The 16,823-nt window shown below is 45.9% G+C and overlaps 1 protein-coding gene across 2 annotated transcripts in view; it reads left to right on the forward strand.

Moving 5' to 3' along the window:
- ppp2r2ca (protein phosphatase 2, regulatory subunit B, gamma a) overlaps window positions 1-16,817 on the forward strand; it is a 30,368-nt gene extending 13,551 nt beyond the window's left edge. The window contains exons 6-11 of one of the 2 annotated variants that reach the window (XM_071408335.1): window positions 10,002-10,166; window positions 10,832-11,001; window positions 11,561-11,652; window positions 12,238-12,313; window positions 12,935-13,129; window positions 14,187-16,817. In XM_071408335.1, the coding sequence (XP_071264436.1) occupies window positions 10,002-10,166; window positions 10,832-11,001; window positions 11,561-11,652; window positions 12,238-12,313; window positions 12,935-13,129; window positions 14,187-14,204 (716 nt within the window). In that variant the 3' untranslated portion in view covers window positions 14,205-16,817. Of the gene's footprint in view, window positions 1-10,001; window positions 10,167-10,831; window positions 11,002-11,560; window positions 11,653-12,237; window positions 12,314-12,934 lie in introns of both variants that reach the window. The other variant, XM_071408334.1, reaches the window with a different exon arrangement.
- The last annotated feature ends 6 nt before the right edge of the window (window positions 16,818-16,823 follow it).

Here is a 16,823-nt window from a genome sequence, read left to right on the forward strand (position 1 = left end):
ACAACCACCACATCTACTACTGTACAGTTAATCAGGCTAGCTACAACCACCACATCTACTACTGTACAGTTAATCAGGCTAGCTACAACCACCACATCTACTACTGTACAGTTAATCAGGCTAGCTACAACCACCACATCTACTACTGTACAGTTAATCAGGCTAGCTACAACCACCACATCTACTACTGTACAGTTAATCAGGCTAGCTACAACCACCACATCTACTACTGTACAGTTAATCAGGCTAGCTACAACCACCACATCTACTACTGTACAGTTAATCAGGCTAGTTACAACCACCACATCTACTACTGTACAGTTAATCAGGCTAGCTACAACCACCACATCTACTACTGTACAGTTAATCAGGCTAGCTACAACCACCACATCTACTACTGTACAGTTAATCAGGCTAGTTACAACCACCACATCTACTACTGTACAGTTAATCAGGCTAGCTACAACCACCACATCTACTACTGTACAGTTAATCAGGCTAGTTACAACCACCACATCTACTACTGTACAGTTAATCAGGCTAGTTACAACCACCACATCTACTACTGTACAGTTAATCAGGCTAGTTACAACCACCACATCTACTACTGTACAGTTAATCAGGCTATCTACAATCACCACATCCATCTACTACTGTACAGTTAATCAGGCTAGCTACAACTACCACATCTACTACTGTACAGTTAATCAGGCTAGCTACAACCACCACATCTACTACTGTACAGTTAATCAGGCTAGCTACAACCACCACATCTACTACTGTACAGTTAATCAGGCTAGCTACAACCACCACATCTACTACTGTACAGTTAATCAGGCTAGCTACAACCACCACATCTACTACTGTACAGTTAATCAGGCTAGCTACAACCACCACATCTACTACTGTACAGTTAATCAGGCTAGCTACAACCACCACATCTACTACTGTACAGTTAATCAGGCTAGCTACAACCACCACATCTACTACTGTACAGTTAATCAGGCTAGCTACAACCACCACATCTACTACTGTACAGTTAATCAGGCTAGCTACAACCACCACATCTACTACTGTACAGTTAATCAGGCTAGCTACAACCACCACATCTACTACTGTACAGTTAATCAGGCTAGCTACAACCACCACATCTACTACTGTACAGTTAATCAGGCTAGCTACAACCACCACATCTACTACTGTACAGTTAATCAGGCTAGCTACAACCACCACATCTACTACTGTACAGTTAATCAGGCTAGCTACAACCACCACATCTACTACTGTACAGTTAATCAGGCTAGCTACAACCACCACATCTACTACTGTACAGTTAATCAGGCTAGCTACAACCACCACATCTACTACTGTACAGTTAATCAGGCTAGCTACAACCACCACATCTACTACTGTACAGTTAATCAGGCTAGCTACAACCACCACATCTACTACTGTACAGTTAATCAGGCTAGCTACAACCACCACATCTACTACTGTACAGTTAATCAGGCTAGCTACAACCACCACATCTACTACTGTACAGTTAATCAGGCTAGTTACAACCACCACATCTACTACTGTACAGTTAATCAGGCTAGCTACAACCACCACATCTACTACTGTACAGTTAATCAGGCTAGCTACAACCACCACATCTACTACTGTACAGTTAATCAGGCTAGCTACAACCACCACATCTACTACTGTACAGTTAATCAGGCTAGCTACAACCACCACATCTACTACTGTACAGTTAATCAGGCTAGTTACAACCACCACATCTACTACTGTACAGTTAATCAGGCTAGCTACAACTACCACATCTACTACTGTACAGTTAATCAGGCTAGCTACAACCACCACATCCATCTACTGTACAGTTAATCAGGCTAGCTACAACCACCACATCTACTACTGTACAGTTAATCAGGCTAGCTACAACCACCACATCTACTACTGTACAGTTAATCAGGCTAGCTACAACCATCACATCTACTACTGTACAGTTAATCAGGCTAGCTACAACCATCACATCTACTACTGTACAGTTAATCAGGCAAGCTACAACCACCACATCTACTACTGTACAGTTAATCAGGCTAGCTACAACCACCACATCTACTACTGTACAGTTAATCAGGCTAGCTACAACCACCACATCTACTACTGTACAGTTAATCAGGCTAGCTACAACCACCACATCTACTACTGTACAGTTAATCAGGCTAGCTACAACCACCATCTACTACTGTACAGTTAATCAGGCTAGCTACAACCACCATCTACTACTGTACAGTTAATCAGGCTAGCTACAACCACCACATCTACTACTGTACAGTTAATCAGGCTAGCTACAACCACCATCTACTACTGTACAGTTAATCAGGCTAGCTACAACCACCATCTACTACTGTACAGTTAATCAGGCTAGCTACAACCACCACATCTACTACTGTACAGTTAATCAGGCTAGCTACAACTACCACATCTACTACTGTACAGTTAATCAGGCTAGCTACAACCACCACATCTACTACTGTACAGTTAATCAGGCTAGCTACAACCACCACATCTACTACTGTACAGTTAATCAGGCTAGCTACAACCACCACATCTACTACTGTACAGTTAATCAGGCTAGCTACAACCACCACATCTACTACTGTACAGTTAATCAGGCTAGCTACAACCACCACATCTACTACTGTACAGTTAATCAGGCTAGTTACAACCACCACATCTACTACTGTACAGTTAATCAGGCTAGCTACAACCACCACATCTACTACTGTACAGTTAATCAGGCTAGCTACAACCACCACATCTACTACTGTACAGTTAATCAGGCTAGCTACAACCACCACATCTACTACTGTACAGTTAATCAGGCTAGCTACAACCACCACATCTACTACTGTACAGTTAATCAGGCTAGCTACAACCACCACATCTACTACTGTACAGTTAATCAGGCTAGCTACAACCACCACATCTACTACTGTACAGTTAATCAGGCTAGTTACAACCACCACATCTACTACTGTACAGTTAATCAGGCTAGCTACAACCACCACATCTACTACTGTACAGTTAATCAGGCTAGCTACAACCACCACATCTACTACTGTACAGTTAATCAGGCTAGCTACAACCACCACATCTACTACTGTACAGTTAATCAGGCTAGCTACAACCACCACATCTACTACTGTACAGTTAATCAGGCTAGTTACAACCACCACATCTACTACTGTACAGTTAATCAGGCTAGCTACAACTACCACATCTACTACTGTACAGTTAATCAGGCTAGCTACAACCACCACATCCATCTACTGTACAGTTAATCAGGCTAGCTACAACCACCACATCTACTACTGTACAGTTAATCAGGCTAGCTACAACCACCACATCTACTACTGTACAGTTAATCAGGCTAGCTACAACCATCACATCTACTACTGTACAGTTAATCAGGCTAGCTACAACCATCACATCTACTACTGTACAGTTAATCAGGCAAGCTACAACCACCACATCTACTACTGTACAGTTAATCAGGCTAGCTACAACCACCACATCTACTACTGTACAGTTAATCAGGCTAGCTACAACCACCACATCTACTACTGTACAGTTAATCAGGCTAGCTACAACCACCACATCTACTACTGTACAGTTAATCAGGCTAGCTACAACCACCATCTACTACTGTACAGTTAATCAGGCTAGCTACAACCACCATCTACTACTGTACAGTTAATCAGGCTAGCTACAACCACCACATCTACTACTGTACAGTTAATCAGGCTAGCTACAACCACCATCTACTACTGTACAGTTAATCAGGCTAGCTACAACCACCATCTACTACTGTACAGTTAATCAGGCTAGCTACAACCACCACATCTACTACTGTACAGTTAATCAGGCTAGCTACAACTACCACATCTACTACTGTACAGTTAATCAGGCTAGCTACAACCACCACATCTACTACTGTACAGTTAATCAGGCTAGCTACAACCACCACATCTACTACTGTACAGTTAATCAGGCTAGCTACAACCACCACATCTACTACTGTACAGTTAATCAGGCTAGCTACAACCACCACATCTACTACTGTACAGTTAATCAGGCTAGCTACAACCACCACATCTACTACTGTACAGTTAATCAGGCTAGCTACAACCACCACATCCATCTACTGTACAGTTAATCAGGCTAGCTACAACCACCACATCCATCTACTGTACAGTTAATCAGGCTAGCTACAACCACCACATCTACTACTGTACAGTTAATCAGGCTAGCTACAACCACCACATCTACTACTGTACAGTTAATCAGGCTAGCTACAGTCCTGTGTTGTTCTACCTGAGTATCTACTCCTCCAGACATAGTCCTGTGTTATTCTACCTGAGTATCTACTCCTCTAGACATAGTCCTGTGTTATTCTACCTGAGTATCTACTCCTCTAGACATAGTCCTGTGTTATTCTACCTGAGTATCTACTCCTCTAGACATAGTCCTGTGTTATTCTACCTGAGTATCTACTCCTCTAGACATAGTCCTGTGTTATTCTACCTGAGTATCTACTCCTCTAGACATAGTCCTGTTGTTCTACCTGAGTATCTACTCCTCCAGACATAGTCCTGTGTTATTCTACCTGAGTATCTACTCCTCTAGACATAGTCCTGTGTTATTCTACCTGAGTATCTACTCCTCCAGACATAGTCCTGTGTTGTTCTACCTGAGTATCTCTCCTCTAGACATGGTCCTGTGTTATTCTACCTGAGTATCTACTCCTCCAGACATAGTCCTGTGTTATTCTACCTGAGTATCTACTCCTTCAGACATAGTCCTGTGTTGTTCTACCTGAGTATCTACTCCTCTAGACATAGTCCTGTGTTATTCTACCTGAGTATCTACTCCTCTAGACATAGTCCTGTTGTTCTACCTGAGTATCTACTCCTCTAGACATAGTCCTGTGTTATTCTACCTGAGTATCTACTCCTCTAGACATAGTCCTGTGTTGTTCTACCTGAGTATCTACTCCTCCAGACATAGTCCTGTGTTGTTCTACCTGAGTATCTACTCCTCCAGACATAGTCCTGTGTTATTCTACCTGAGTATCTACTCCTCTAGACATAGTCCTGTGTTGTTCTACCTGAGTATCTACTCCTCTAGACATAGTCCTGTTGTTCTACCTGAGTATCTACTCCTCCAGACATAGTCCTGTGTTGTTCTACCTGAGTATCTACTCCTCCAGACATAGTCCTGTGTTGTTCTACCTGAGTATCTACTCCTCTAGACATAGTCCTGTGTTATTCTACCTGAGTATCTACTCCTCCAGACATAGTCCTGTGTTATTCTACCTGAGTATCTACTCCTCTAGACATAGTCCTGTTGTTCTACCTGAGTATCTACTCCTCTAGACATAGTCCTGTGTTGTTCTACCTGAGTATCTACTCCTCTAGACATAGTCCTGTGGTATTCTACCTGAGTATCTACTCCTCCAGACATAGTCCTGTGTTATTCTACCTGAGTATCTACTCCTCCAGACATAGTCCTGTGTTGTTCTACCTGAGTATCTACTCCTCCAGACATAGTCCTGTGTTATTCTACCTGAGTATCTCTCCTCCAGACATAGTCCTGTGTTATTCTACCTGAGTATCTACTCCTCCAGACATAGTCCTGTGTTATTCTACCTGAGTATCTACTCCTCCAGACATAGTCCTGTGTTATTCTACCTGAGTATCTACTCCTCCAGACATAGTCCTGTGTTGTTCTACCTGAGTATCTACTCCTCTAGACATAGTCCTGTGTTATTCTACCTGAGTATCTACTCCTCTAGACATAGTCCTGTGTTATTCTACCTGAGTATCTACTCCTCTAGACATAGTCCTGTGTTGTTCTACCTGAGTATCTCTCCTCCAGACATAGTCCTGTGTTATTCTACCTGAGTATCTACTCCTCTAGACATAGTCCTGTGTTATTCTACCTGAGTATCTACTCCTCCAGACATAGTCCTGTGTTATTCTACCTGAGTATCTACTCCTCTAGACATAGTCCTGTGTTATTCTACCTGAGTATCTCTCCTCCAGACATAGTCCTGTGTTATTCTACCTGAGTATCTCTCCTCCAGACATAGTCCTGTGTTGTTCTACCTGAGTATCTCTCCTCCAGACATAGTCCTGTGTTATTCTACCTGAGTATCTACTCCTCTAGACATAGTCCTGTGTTATTCTACCTGAGTATCTACTCCTCTAGACATAGTCCTGTGTTATTCTACCTGAGTATCTACTCCTCCAGACATAGTCCTGTGTTATTCTACCTGAGTATCTACTCCTCCAGACATAGTCCTGTGTTATTCTACCTGAGTATCTACTCCTCCAGACATAGTCCTGTGTTGTTCTACCTGAGTATCTACTCCTCCAGACATAGTCCTGTGTTGTTCTACCTGAGTATCTACTCCTCTAGACATAGTCCTGTGTTATTCTACCTGAGTATCTACTCCTCTAGACATAGTCCTGTGTTGTTCTACCTGAGTATCTACTCCTCTAGACATAGTCCTGTTGTTCTACCTGAGTATCTACTCCTCTAGACATAGTCCTGTGTTGTTCTACCTGAGTATCTACTCCTCTAGACATAGTCCTGTGTTGTTCTACCTGAGTATCTACTCCTCCAGACATAGTCCTGTGTTATTCTACCTGAGTATCTACTCCTCTAGACATAGTCCTGTGTTATTCTACCTGAGTATCTACTCCTCTAGACATAGTCCTGTGTTGTTCTACCTGAGTATCTCTCCTCTAGAGATAGTCCTGTGTTATTCTACCTGAGTATCTACTCCTCTAGACATGGTCCTGTGTTATTCTACCTGAGTATCTACTCCTCTAGACATAGTCCTGTTGTTCTACCTGAGTATCTACTCCTCTAGACATAGTCCTGTTGTTCTACCTGAGTATCTACTCCTCTAGACATAGTCCTGTGTTATTCTACCTGAGTATCTACTCCTCTAGACATAGTCCTGTGTTATTCTACCTGAGTATCTACTCCTCTAGACATAGTCCTGTGTTGTTCTACCTGAGTATCTCTCCTCTAGAGATAGTCCTGTGTTATTCTACCTGAGTATCTACTCCTCTAGACATAGTCCTGTGTTATTCTACCTGAGTATCTACTCCTCTAGACATAGTCCTGTGTTGTTCTACCTGAGTATCTACTCCTCTAGACATAGTCCTGTGTTGTTCTACCTGAGTATCTACTCCTCCAGACATAGTCCTGTGTTGTTCTACCTGAGTATCTACTCCTTCAGACATAGTCCTGTGTTGTTCTACCTGAGTATCTACTCCTCTAGACATAGTCCTGTGTTGTTCTACCTGAGTATCTACTCCTCCAGACATAGTCCTGTGTTGTTCTACCTGAGTATCTACTCCTTCAGACATAGTCCTGTGTTGTTCTACCTGAGTATCTACTCCTCTAGACATAGTCCTGTGTTATTCTACCTGAGTATCTACTCCTCTAGACATAGTCCTGTTATTCTACCTGAGTATCTACTCCTCTAGACATAGTCCTGTTGTTCTACCTGAGTATCTACTCCTCTAGACATAGTCCTGTGTTATTCTACCTGAGTATCTACTCCTCTAGACATAGTCCTGTGTTGTTCTACCTGAGTATCTCTCCTCTAGAGATAGTCCTGTGTTATTCTACCTGAGTATCTACTCCTCTAGACATAGTCCTGTGTTATTCTACCTGAGTATCTCTCCTCTAGAGATAGTCCTGTGTTATTCTACCTGAGTATCTACTCCTCTAGACATAGTCCTGTGTTATTCTACCTGAGTATCTACTCCTCCAGACATAGTCCTGTGTTGTTCTACCTGAGTATCTACTCCTCTAGACATAGTCCTGTGTTATTCTACCTGAGTATCTACTCCTCTAGACATAGTCCTGTGTTATTCTACCTGAGTATCTACTCCTCCAGACATAGTCCTGTGTTATTCTACCTGAGTATCTACTCCTCCAGACATAGTCCTGTGTTGTTCTACCTGAGTATCTACTCCTCTAGACATAGTCCTGTGTTGTTCTACCTGAGTATCTACTCCTCCAGACATAGTCCTGTGTTATTCTACCTGAGTATCTACTCCTCTAGACATAGTCCTGTGTTGTTCTACCTGAGTATCTACTCCTCTAGACATAGTCCTGTGTTGTTCTACCTGAGTATCTACTCCTCTAGACATAGTCCTGTGTTGTTCTACCTGAGTATAGTCCTGTGTTATTCTACCTGAGTATCTACTCCTCTAGACATAGTCCTGTGTTGTTCTACCTGAGTATCTACTCCTCTAGACATAGTCCTGTGTTGTTCTACCTGAGTATCTCTCCTCCAGACATAGTCCTGTGTTGTTCAACCTGAGTATCTCTCCTCCAGACATAGTCCTGTGTTGTTCTACCTGAGTATCTACTCCTCCAGACATAGTCCTGTGTTGTTCTACCTGAGTATCTACTCCTCTAGACATAGTCCTGTGTTATTCTACCTGAGTATCTACTCCTCTAGACATAGTCCTGTGTTATTCTACCTGAGTATCTACTCCTCCAGACATAGTCCTGTGTTATTCTACCTGAGTATCTACTCCTCCAGACATAGTCCTGTGTTGTTCAACCTGAGTATCTACTCCTCCAGACATAGTCCTGTGTTATTCTACCTGAGTATCTACTCCTCCAGACATAGTCCTGTGTTGTTCAACCTGAGTATCTCTCCTCCAGACATAGTCCTGTGTTATTCTACCTGAGTATCTACTCCTCCAGACATAGTCCTGTGTTGTTCTACCTGAGTATCTCTCCTCCAGACATAGTCCTGTGTTATTCTACCTGAGTATCTACTCCTCCAGACATAGTCCTGTGTTGTTCTACCTGAGTATCTCTCCTCCAGACATAGTCCTGTGTTATTCTACCTGAGTATCTACTCCTCTAGACATAGTCCTGTTGTTCTACCTGAGTATCTACTCCTCTAGACATAGTCCTGTGTTATTCTACCTGAGTATCTACTCCTCCAGACATAGTCCTGTGTTGTTCTACCTGAGTATCTACTCCTCTAGACATAGTCCTGTGTTATTCTACCTGAGTATCTACTCCTCCAGACATAGTCCTGTGTTGTTCTACCTGAGTATCTCTCCTCCAGACATAGTCCTGTGTTATTCTACCTGAGTATCTACTCCTTCAGACATAGTCCTGTTGTTCTACCTGAGTATCTCTCCTCCAGACATAGTCCTGTTGTTCTACCTGAGTATCTACTCCTCCAGACATAGTCCTGTGTTGTTCTACCTGAGTATCTACTCCTCTAGACATAGTCCTGTGTTATTCTACCTGAGTATCTACTCCTCTAGACATAGTCCTGTTGTTCTACCTGAGTATCTACTCCTCTAGACATAGTCCTGTGTTGTTCTACCTGAGTATCTACTCCTCTAGACATAGTCCTGTGTTGTTCTACCTGAGTATCTACTCCTCTAGACATAGTCCTGTGTTATTCTACCTGAGTATCTACTCCTCTAGACATAGTCCTGTTGTTCTACCTGAGTATCTCTCCTCCAGACATAGTCCTGTTGTTCTACCTGAGTATCTCTCCTCTAGACATAGTCCTGTTGTTCTACCTGAGTATCTACTCCTCTAGACATAGTCCTGTGTTGTTCTACCTGAGTATCTACTCCTCTAGACATAGTCCTGTGTTATTCTACCTGAGTATCTCTCCTCCAGACATAGTCCTGTGTTATTCTACCTGAGTATCTACTCCTCCAGACATAGTCCTGTGTTATTCTACCTGAGTATCTACTCCTCTAGACATAGTCCTGTGTTATTCTACCTGAGTATCTACTCCTCTAGACATAGTCCTGTGTTATTCTACCTGAGTATCTACTCCTCTAGACATAGTCCTGTGTTATTCTACCTGAGTATCTACTCCTCTAGACATAGTCCTGTGTTGTTCTACCTGAGTATCCCTCCTTCAGACATAGTGGACATCAAGCCAGCCAACATGGAGGAGCTAACGGAGGTGATAACAGCAGCAGAGTTCCATCCTCACCACTGTCACCTGTTTGTCTACAGTAGCAGTAAGGGAACTCTACGTCTCTGTGACATGAGGGCCTCGGCACTTTGCGACAAACACACCAAACGTGAGTTGAGGACAAAATCCATGACTGTCAGTCTCTAAATCATGGGTATTCAAATCTTACTCTTCGAGGTCCAGAGGACGACTACTGCTGATTCTGTTCTGCCTGATAATTAATTCCAACCACATGGTGTCCCAGGTCTAAATCCTTCATTTAAATCAGCAGTAGAACTGGCTTCCACCCACATGGTGTCCCAGGTCTAAATCAGTCCTTCATTTTAATCAGCAGTAGAACTGGCCTCAGGTCCAGATTGGAATTTACCCCCCTAAATTGTGATATCCATCTCTCCTCTTCTCTACACTCCTCTCTCCTTCCACTCTCCCTTCATCTCCTCTCCTCATCTCTCCCCTCGTCTCCTCTACCTCTCCTCTCCCCTCTCTCCTCTCCCTCCCCTCTCTTCATCTCTCCACTCTCATCTCCCTCTCCTCCCTATCTCCTCTCCCCTCTCCCTTTCCTCTCCTCTCCCCTCCCCTCATCTCCTCTCCGTCCTCTCATCTCCCCTTGTCGCCTCTCCTCTCCCCTCATCTCCTCTCCCTCCTCCCCTCTACTCTCCTCTCCCCTCGTCTCCTCTCTCCTCCCCGTCTCCTCTCTCCTCCCCATCTCCTCTCCTCCCTGTCTCCTCTCCCTTGTCTTTTCTCATCTCCACCTCCCTCTCTCTCTTCCTCCAGTCTTTGAGGAACCAGAGGACCCAGGAAGTCGTTCATTCTTCTCTGAGATCGTGTCGTCGGTGTCGGATGTGAAGTTCAGTCACAACGGGCGGTACCTGCTGACCAGGGATTACCTGACGGCCAAGGTGTGGGACTTACACATGGAGAAAGGCCCTGTCGAAACCTACCAGGTCAGCCCGCTAAACACACACACACACACACACATTAGGCACACGCAGAAACACACATGCATGCACACACACACACATGTACACACACACACATTAAATGAATGGCTTGGAAAATTCTGTCAACACTCTCTCCTTCCCTCTCCCTCTCTCCTTCCCTCTCCCTCTCCCTCTCTCCTCCCCTCTCCCTCTCTCCTTCCCTCTCCCTCTCTCCTTCTTTCTCCCTCTCTCTCTCCTTCCCTCTCCCTCTCTCCTTCCCTCTCTCCTTCCCTCTCCCTCTCGCCTTCTCTCTCCCTCTCTCCTTCCCTCTCCCTCTCTCCTTCCCTCTCCCTCTCTCCTTCCCTCTCTCCTTCCCTCTCCCTCTCTCCTTCCCTCTCTCCTTCTCTCCCTTCCCTCTCCCTCTCGCCTTCTCTCTCCCTCTCTCCTTCCGTCTCCCTCTCTCCTTCCCTCTCCCTCTCTCCTTCCCTCTCTCCTTCCCTCTCTCCTGCCCTCTCCCTCTCTCCTTCCCTCTCCCTCTCTCCTTCCCTCCCTCCCTTCTTCTCTCATGTCTGTCTCTCTGTAGGTTCATGACTACCTGAGGACTAAGCTGTGCTCTCTGTACGAGAACGACTGCATATTTGACAAGTTTGAGTGTGTCTGGAACAGCTCCGACAGGTGTGTGCGTCTTCGTCTACTCTGAGGCTTTATCCCACAGATGAATCAATCCCAGAGAAGAGCTTTGGAAATGTCAAAATCAATCCCTTCTCTCCTTCCCTCTCTCCATCTCTCCTCCTCTTCCTGTCCCAACCCCACCCTTCCCTCTCTCCATCTCTCCTCCTCTTCCTGTCCCAACCCCACCCTTCCCTCTCTCCATCTCTCCTCCTCTTCCTGTCCCAACTCCACCCTTCCCTCTCTCCATCTCTCCTTATCTTCCTGTCCCAACCTCACTCTTCCCTCTCTCCATCGCTCCTCCTCTTCCTGTCCCAACCCCACTCTTCCCTCTCTCCATCTCTCCTCCTCTTCCTGTCCCAACTCCACCCTTCCCTCTCTCCATCGCTCCTCCTCTTCCTGTCCCAACCCCACTCTTCCCTCTCTCCATCTCTCCTTCTCTTCCTGTCCCAACTCCACCCTTCCCTCTCTCCATCTCATCCTTTTCTTCTCCCTTTCTTTGTCCCTCTGTCATTCCCCCCTTCCATCTTCTCTCCTCATTCTACTACCTCTCTCTCTCCTCCTCTCCCTCCTCCTCTCCCCTCTCATCAGCGTGATAATGACGGGGGCGTACAACAGCTTCTTCCGGATGTTTGACAGGGAGACGGGGCGGGGCGTGACCCTGGAGGTAAGCATATATAATCAAACACACAAGTCGCTAACGTAAGCTGCTAACGTAAGCTGCTAACGTAAGCCGCTAACGTAAGCCGCTAACGTAAGCCGCTAACGTAAGCCGCTAACGGAATGCCGCTAACGTAACTCACAAAGGTAAGTCTCTAATGTAACTCCCTAACGTAAGTCGCTAACGTATGCCGCTAACGTAAGCCGCTAACGTTAGCCGCTAACGTAAGCCGCTAACGTAAGTCACAAACGTAAGCCGCTAACGTAAGCCGCTAACGTAAGCCGCTAACGTAAGCCACTAACGTAAGCCGCTAACGTAAGTCACAAACGTAAGCCGCTAACGTAAGCCGCTAACGTAAGCCGCTAACGTAAGCCGCTAACGTAAGCCGCTAACGTAAATCGCTAATGTAAGACGCTAACGTAAATCGCTAACGTAAGACGCTAACATAAGTCTCTGTGCTACTGAAATCCCAGTGTGGAGAACTGCTGGCTGATGATGTCACCAGGTCTAATCTGATCAGAGGAAAATAATGAAACGACTTTCTGGTCCAGATTTCAATTTGCCCGCTCTAAACGTGTCCTCTCTTTCTCTCCTCTCTCCTCTCCTCTCTCTCCACCCTCCCTGGAGGCGTGGCGAGAGACCAGTAAGCCGCGAGCTGTACTGCGGACGCGACGGATCTACACCGGGGGCAAGCGTCGTCGCGGCGACGTGGGGGTGGACAGTCTGGACTTCACTAAGAAGATCCTCCACATGGCCTGGCACCCCGAGGAGAACATCATCGCCATCGCCTCCACCAACAACCTCTACATCTTCCAGGACCGGGTCAGCCCCGACACACAGGGTCCAGACCTGGATTCAAATACCATTTAGGACTGGGTCAGCCCCGACACACAGGGTCCAGACCTGGGTTCAAATACCATTTAGGACTGGGTCAGCCCCGACACACAGGGTCCAGACCTGGGTTCAAATACCATTTAGCACCTGGTCAGCCCCGACACACAGGGTCCAGACCTGGGTTCAAATACCATTTAGCACCGGGTCAGCCCCGACACACAGGGTCCAGACCTGGGTTCAAATACCATTTAAGTCCATTTAGGACAGGGTCCAGACACAGGAACAGGACTGAGAAGTAGTCGTTAAACACACGCACGCATGTGCACACACAGGCACACACACACACACACAGGCGCACACACACACACACAGGCACACACACAGGCACACACACACACACGGGCACACGCATTGATTGTTGGACACAAATTGAAAGGAAATAACAAAAACATCAGAGACTAGTCCCTCCGTGGAATGAGTTGGACAGGCCTGAGATCAGTCTATAAGGGGAATGAGTTGGACAGGCCTGAGATCAGTCTATAAGGGGAATGAGTTGGACAGGCCTGAGATCAGTCTATAAGGGGAATGAGTTGGACAGGCCTGAGATCAGTCTATAAGGGGAATGAGTTGGACAGGCCTGAGATCAGTCTATAAGGGGAATGAGTTGGACAGGCCTGAGATCGATCTATAAGGGGAATGAGTTGGACAGGCCTGAGATCAGTCTATAAGGGGAATGAGTTGGACAGGCCTGAGATCAGTTTATAAGGGGAATGAGTTGGACAGGCCTGAGATCAGTCTATAAGGTGAATGAGTTGGACAGGCCTGAGATCAGTCTAAAAGGTGAATGAGTTGGACAGGCCTGAGATCGATCTATAAGGGGAATGAGTTGGACACCCCTGAGTTCGGTCTATAAGGTGTCTAAAGACAGAGGAAGGTGGTGTGTGTGTGTGTGTGTGTGTGTGTGTGTGTGTGTGTGTGTGTGTGTGTGTCCAGACCGCAGTGACCCAGTGTGTGGATCCAATCACTGATTTTATTGTTGTTTTAGTCAACAGCACGTCACTAGACGTCCCGTTTAACGGATTCCCTTTATGATCACAACACCTCAGCACACCTGGATACACCGGACACCTTTACACACAGCTGGTGAGAGTGGACACTTCTGGACACCTAGTGACACATCTGGATGAATCTAGACACCTGGTGACTCATCTGGATGAATCTAGACACCTGGTGACTCATCTGGATGAATTTAGACACCTGGTGACCCATCTGGACACCTGGTGACCCACCTGGATGAATCTAGACACCTGGTGACTCATCTGGATGAATTTAGACACCTGGTGACCCATCTGGACACCTGGTGACCCATCTGGATGAATCTAGACACCTGGTGACACATCTGGATGAATCTAGACACCTGGTGACTCATCTGGATGAATATAGACACCTGGTGACTCATCTGGATGAATCTAGACACCTGGTGACCCATCTGGATGAATCTAGACACCTGCTGACCCATCTGGATGAATCTAGACACCTGCTGACCCATCTGGATGAATCTAGACACCTGGTGACCCATCTGGATGAATCTAGACACCTGCTGACCCATCTAGATGCATTTAGACACCTGCTGACCCATCTGGATGAATCTAGACACCTGGTGACCCATCTGGACACTTCTGGACACCTGGTGACACATCTGGACACATCTAGACACCTGGTGACACATCTGGACACTTCTGGACACCTGGTGACACATCTGGACACTTCTGGACACCTGGTGACTCATCTGGACACTTCTGGACACCTGGTGACTCATCTGGACACTTCTGGACACCTGGTGACACATCTGGATGAATCTAGACACCTGGTGACTCATCTGGACGAATCTAGACACCTGGTGACACATCGGGATGAATCTAGACACCTGGTGACTCATCTGGATGAATCTAGACACATGGTGACACATCTGGATGAATCTAGACACCTGGTGACTCATCTGGACGAATCTAGACACCTGGTGACTCATCTGGATGAATCTAGACACCTGGTGACTCATCTGGACGAATCTAGACACCTGGTGACCCATGTGGATGAATCTAGACACCTGGTGACTCATCTGGACGAATCTAGACACCTGGTGACTCATCTGGATGAATCTAGACACCTGGTGACTCATCTGGACGAATCTAGACACCTGGTGACACATCTGGATGAATCTAGACACCTGGTGACCCATGTGGACACATCTAGACACCTGCTGACCCATCTGGATGAATCTAGACACCTGGTGACTCATCTGGACACTCCTGGACAAGCTGATCCTAGATCTGTGCCTAAGGGCAACTTCTACCCGAGCTACTAAATCACTTATGCTTCCATCCATCCACTCACATAGGCTCTGACCCAAATGGACCCTATTCCCTATATAGTGCACCTCTGGGTTCCACTACCTGGGACCATAAGGCTCTGGTCAGAAGTAGTGCCCTATAAAGGGAATACTAGGTTGATCGTATTCTCATGTCATCCACCATGTTCTGTAAATACTGTCTGTCTGTCTGTCTGTCTGTCTGTCTGTCTGTCTGTCTGTCTGTCTGTCTGTCTGTCTGTCTGTCTGTCTGTCTGACCTAGTTATCTCAGTGGTCAACCATTACATAGAGTCAGAGTTATATAGTGAGACTGTGCAGGATTTTGTTCCAGACCACCAACAACACACTTTGAATATAGCTAATCAAGTGGATTAGTCAAAATCAGGTGAGTTAGTGCAGGGCTGGAACAAAAGCCTGCACAGCTTGTACTGATGGTCTTCTAGGGTTGGTGGCCACTCGTTTAAAGGGTCAATCTGGGATTGATTCTCGTCCTGGGTCGGTGGCCACTGGTTTAAAGGGTCAATCTGGGATTGATTCTCGTCCTGGGTCGGTGGCCACTGGTTTAAAGGGTCAATCTGGGATTGATTCTCGTCCTGGGTTGGTGTCCACTGGTTTAAAGGGTCAATCTGGGATTGATTCTCGTCCTGGGTTGGTGGCCACTAGTTTAAAGGGTCAATCTGGGATTGATTCTCGTCCTGGGTTGGTGTCCACTGGTTTAAAGGGTCAATCTGGGATTGATTCTCGTCCTGGGTCGGTGGCCACTGGTTTAAAGGGGCAATCTGGGATTGATTCTCGTCCTGGGTTGCTGGCCACTCGTTTAAAGGGGCAATCTGGGATTGATTCTCGTCCTGGGTTGGTGGCCACTAGTCTAAAGGGTCAATCTGGGATTGATTCTCGTCCTGGGTTGCTGGCCACTCGTTTAAAGGGGCAATCTGGGATTGATTCTCGTCCTGGGTTGGTGTCCACTGGTTTAAAGGGTCAATCTGGGATTGATTCTCGTCCTGGGTTGGTGGCCACTCGTTTAAAGGGTCAATCTGGGATTCCGCGACATCACACCGCTTGAGTTCTCTCTCCTCCAATCATACACAGTAGTGTAGTGGCGTCAGCGCGGCAACCTCACGGCTAACCAATCAGTAAGAGTGTTGTTGTGCTGTGGTCAGGACCATTGCAACAGTAGCATGTTATCCAGTGTTACTGTCGTTGTATATCTATCATACCTGTATAACTAATAGTTATCTAAACACTCCCAATGAACACTTGATGAAGGAATGTGTATACAAAAATAAATTAAATAATGTGAATCTGAGGATCAA

This window comes from Salvelinus alpinus, chromosome 6 (genome assembly GCF_045679555.1).
Source record: "Salvelinus alpinus chromosome 6, SLU_Salpinus.1, whole genome shotgun sequence".
Taxonomy (NCBI): domain Eukaryota; kingdom Metazoa; phylum Chordata; class Actinopteri; order Salmoniformes; family Salmonidae; genus Salvelinus; species Salvelinus alpinus.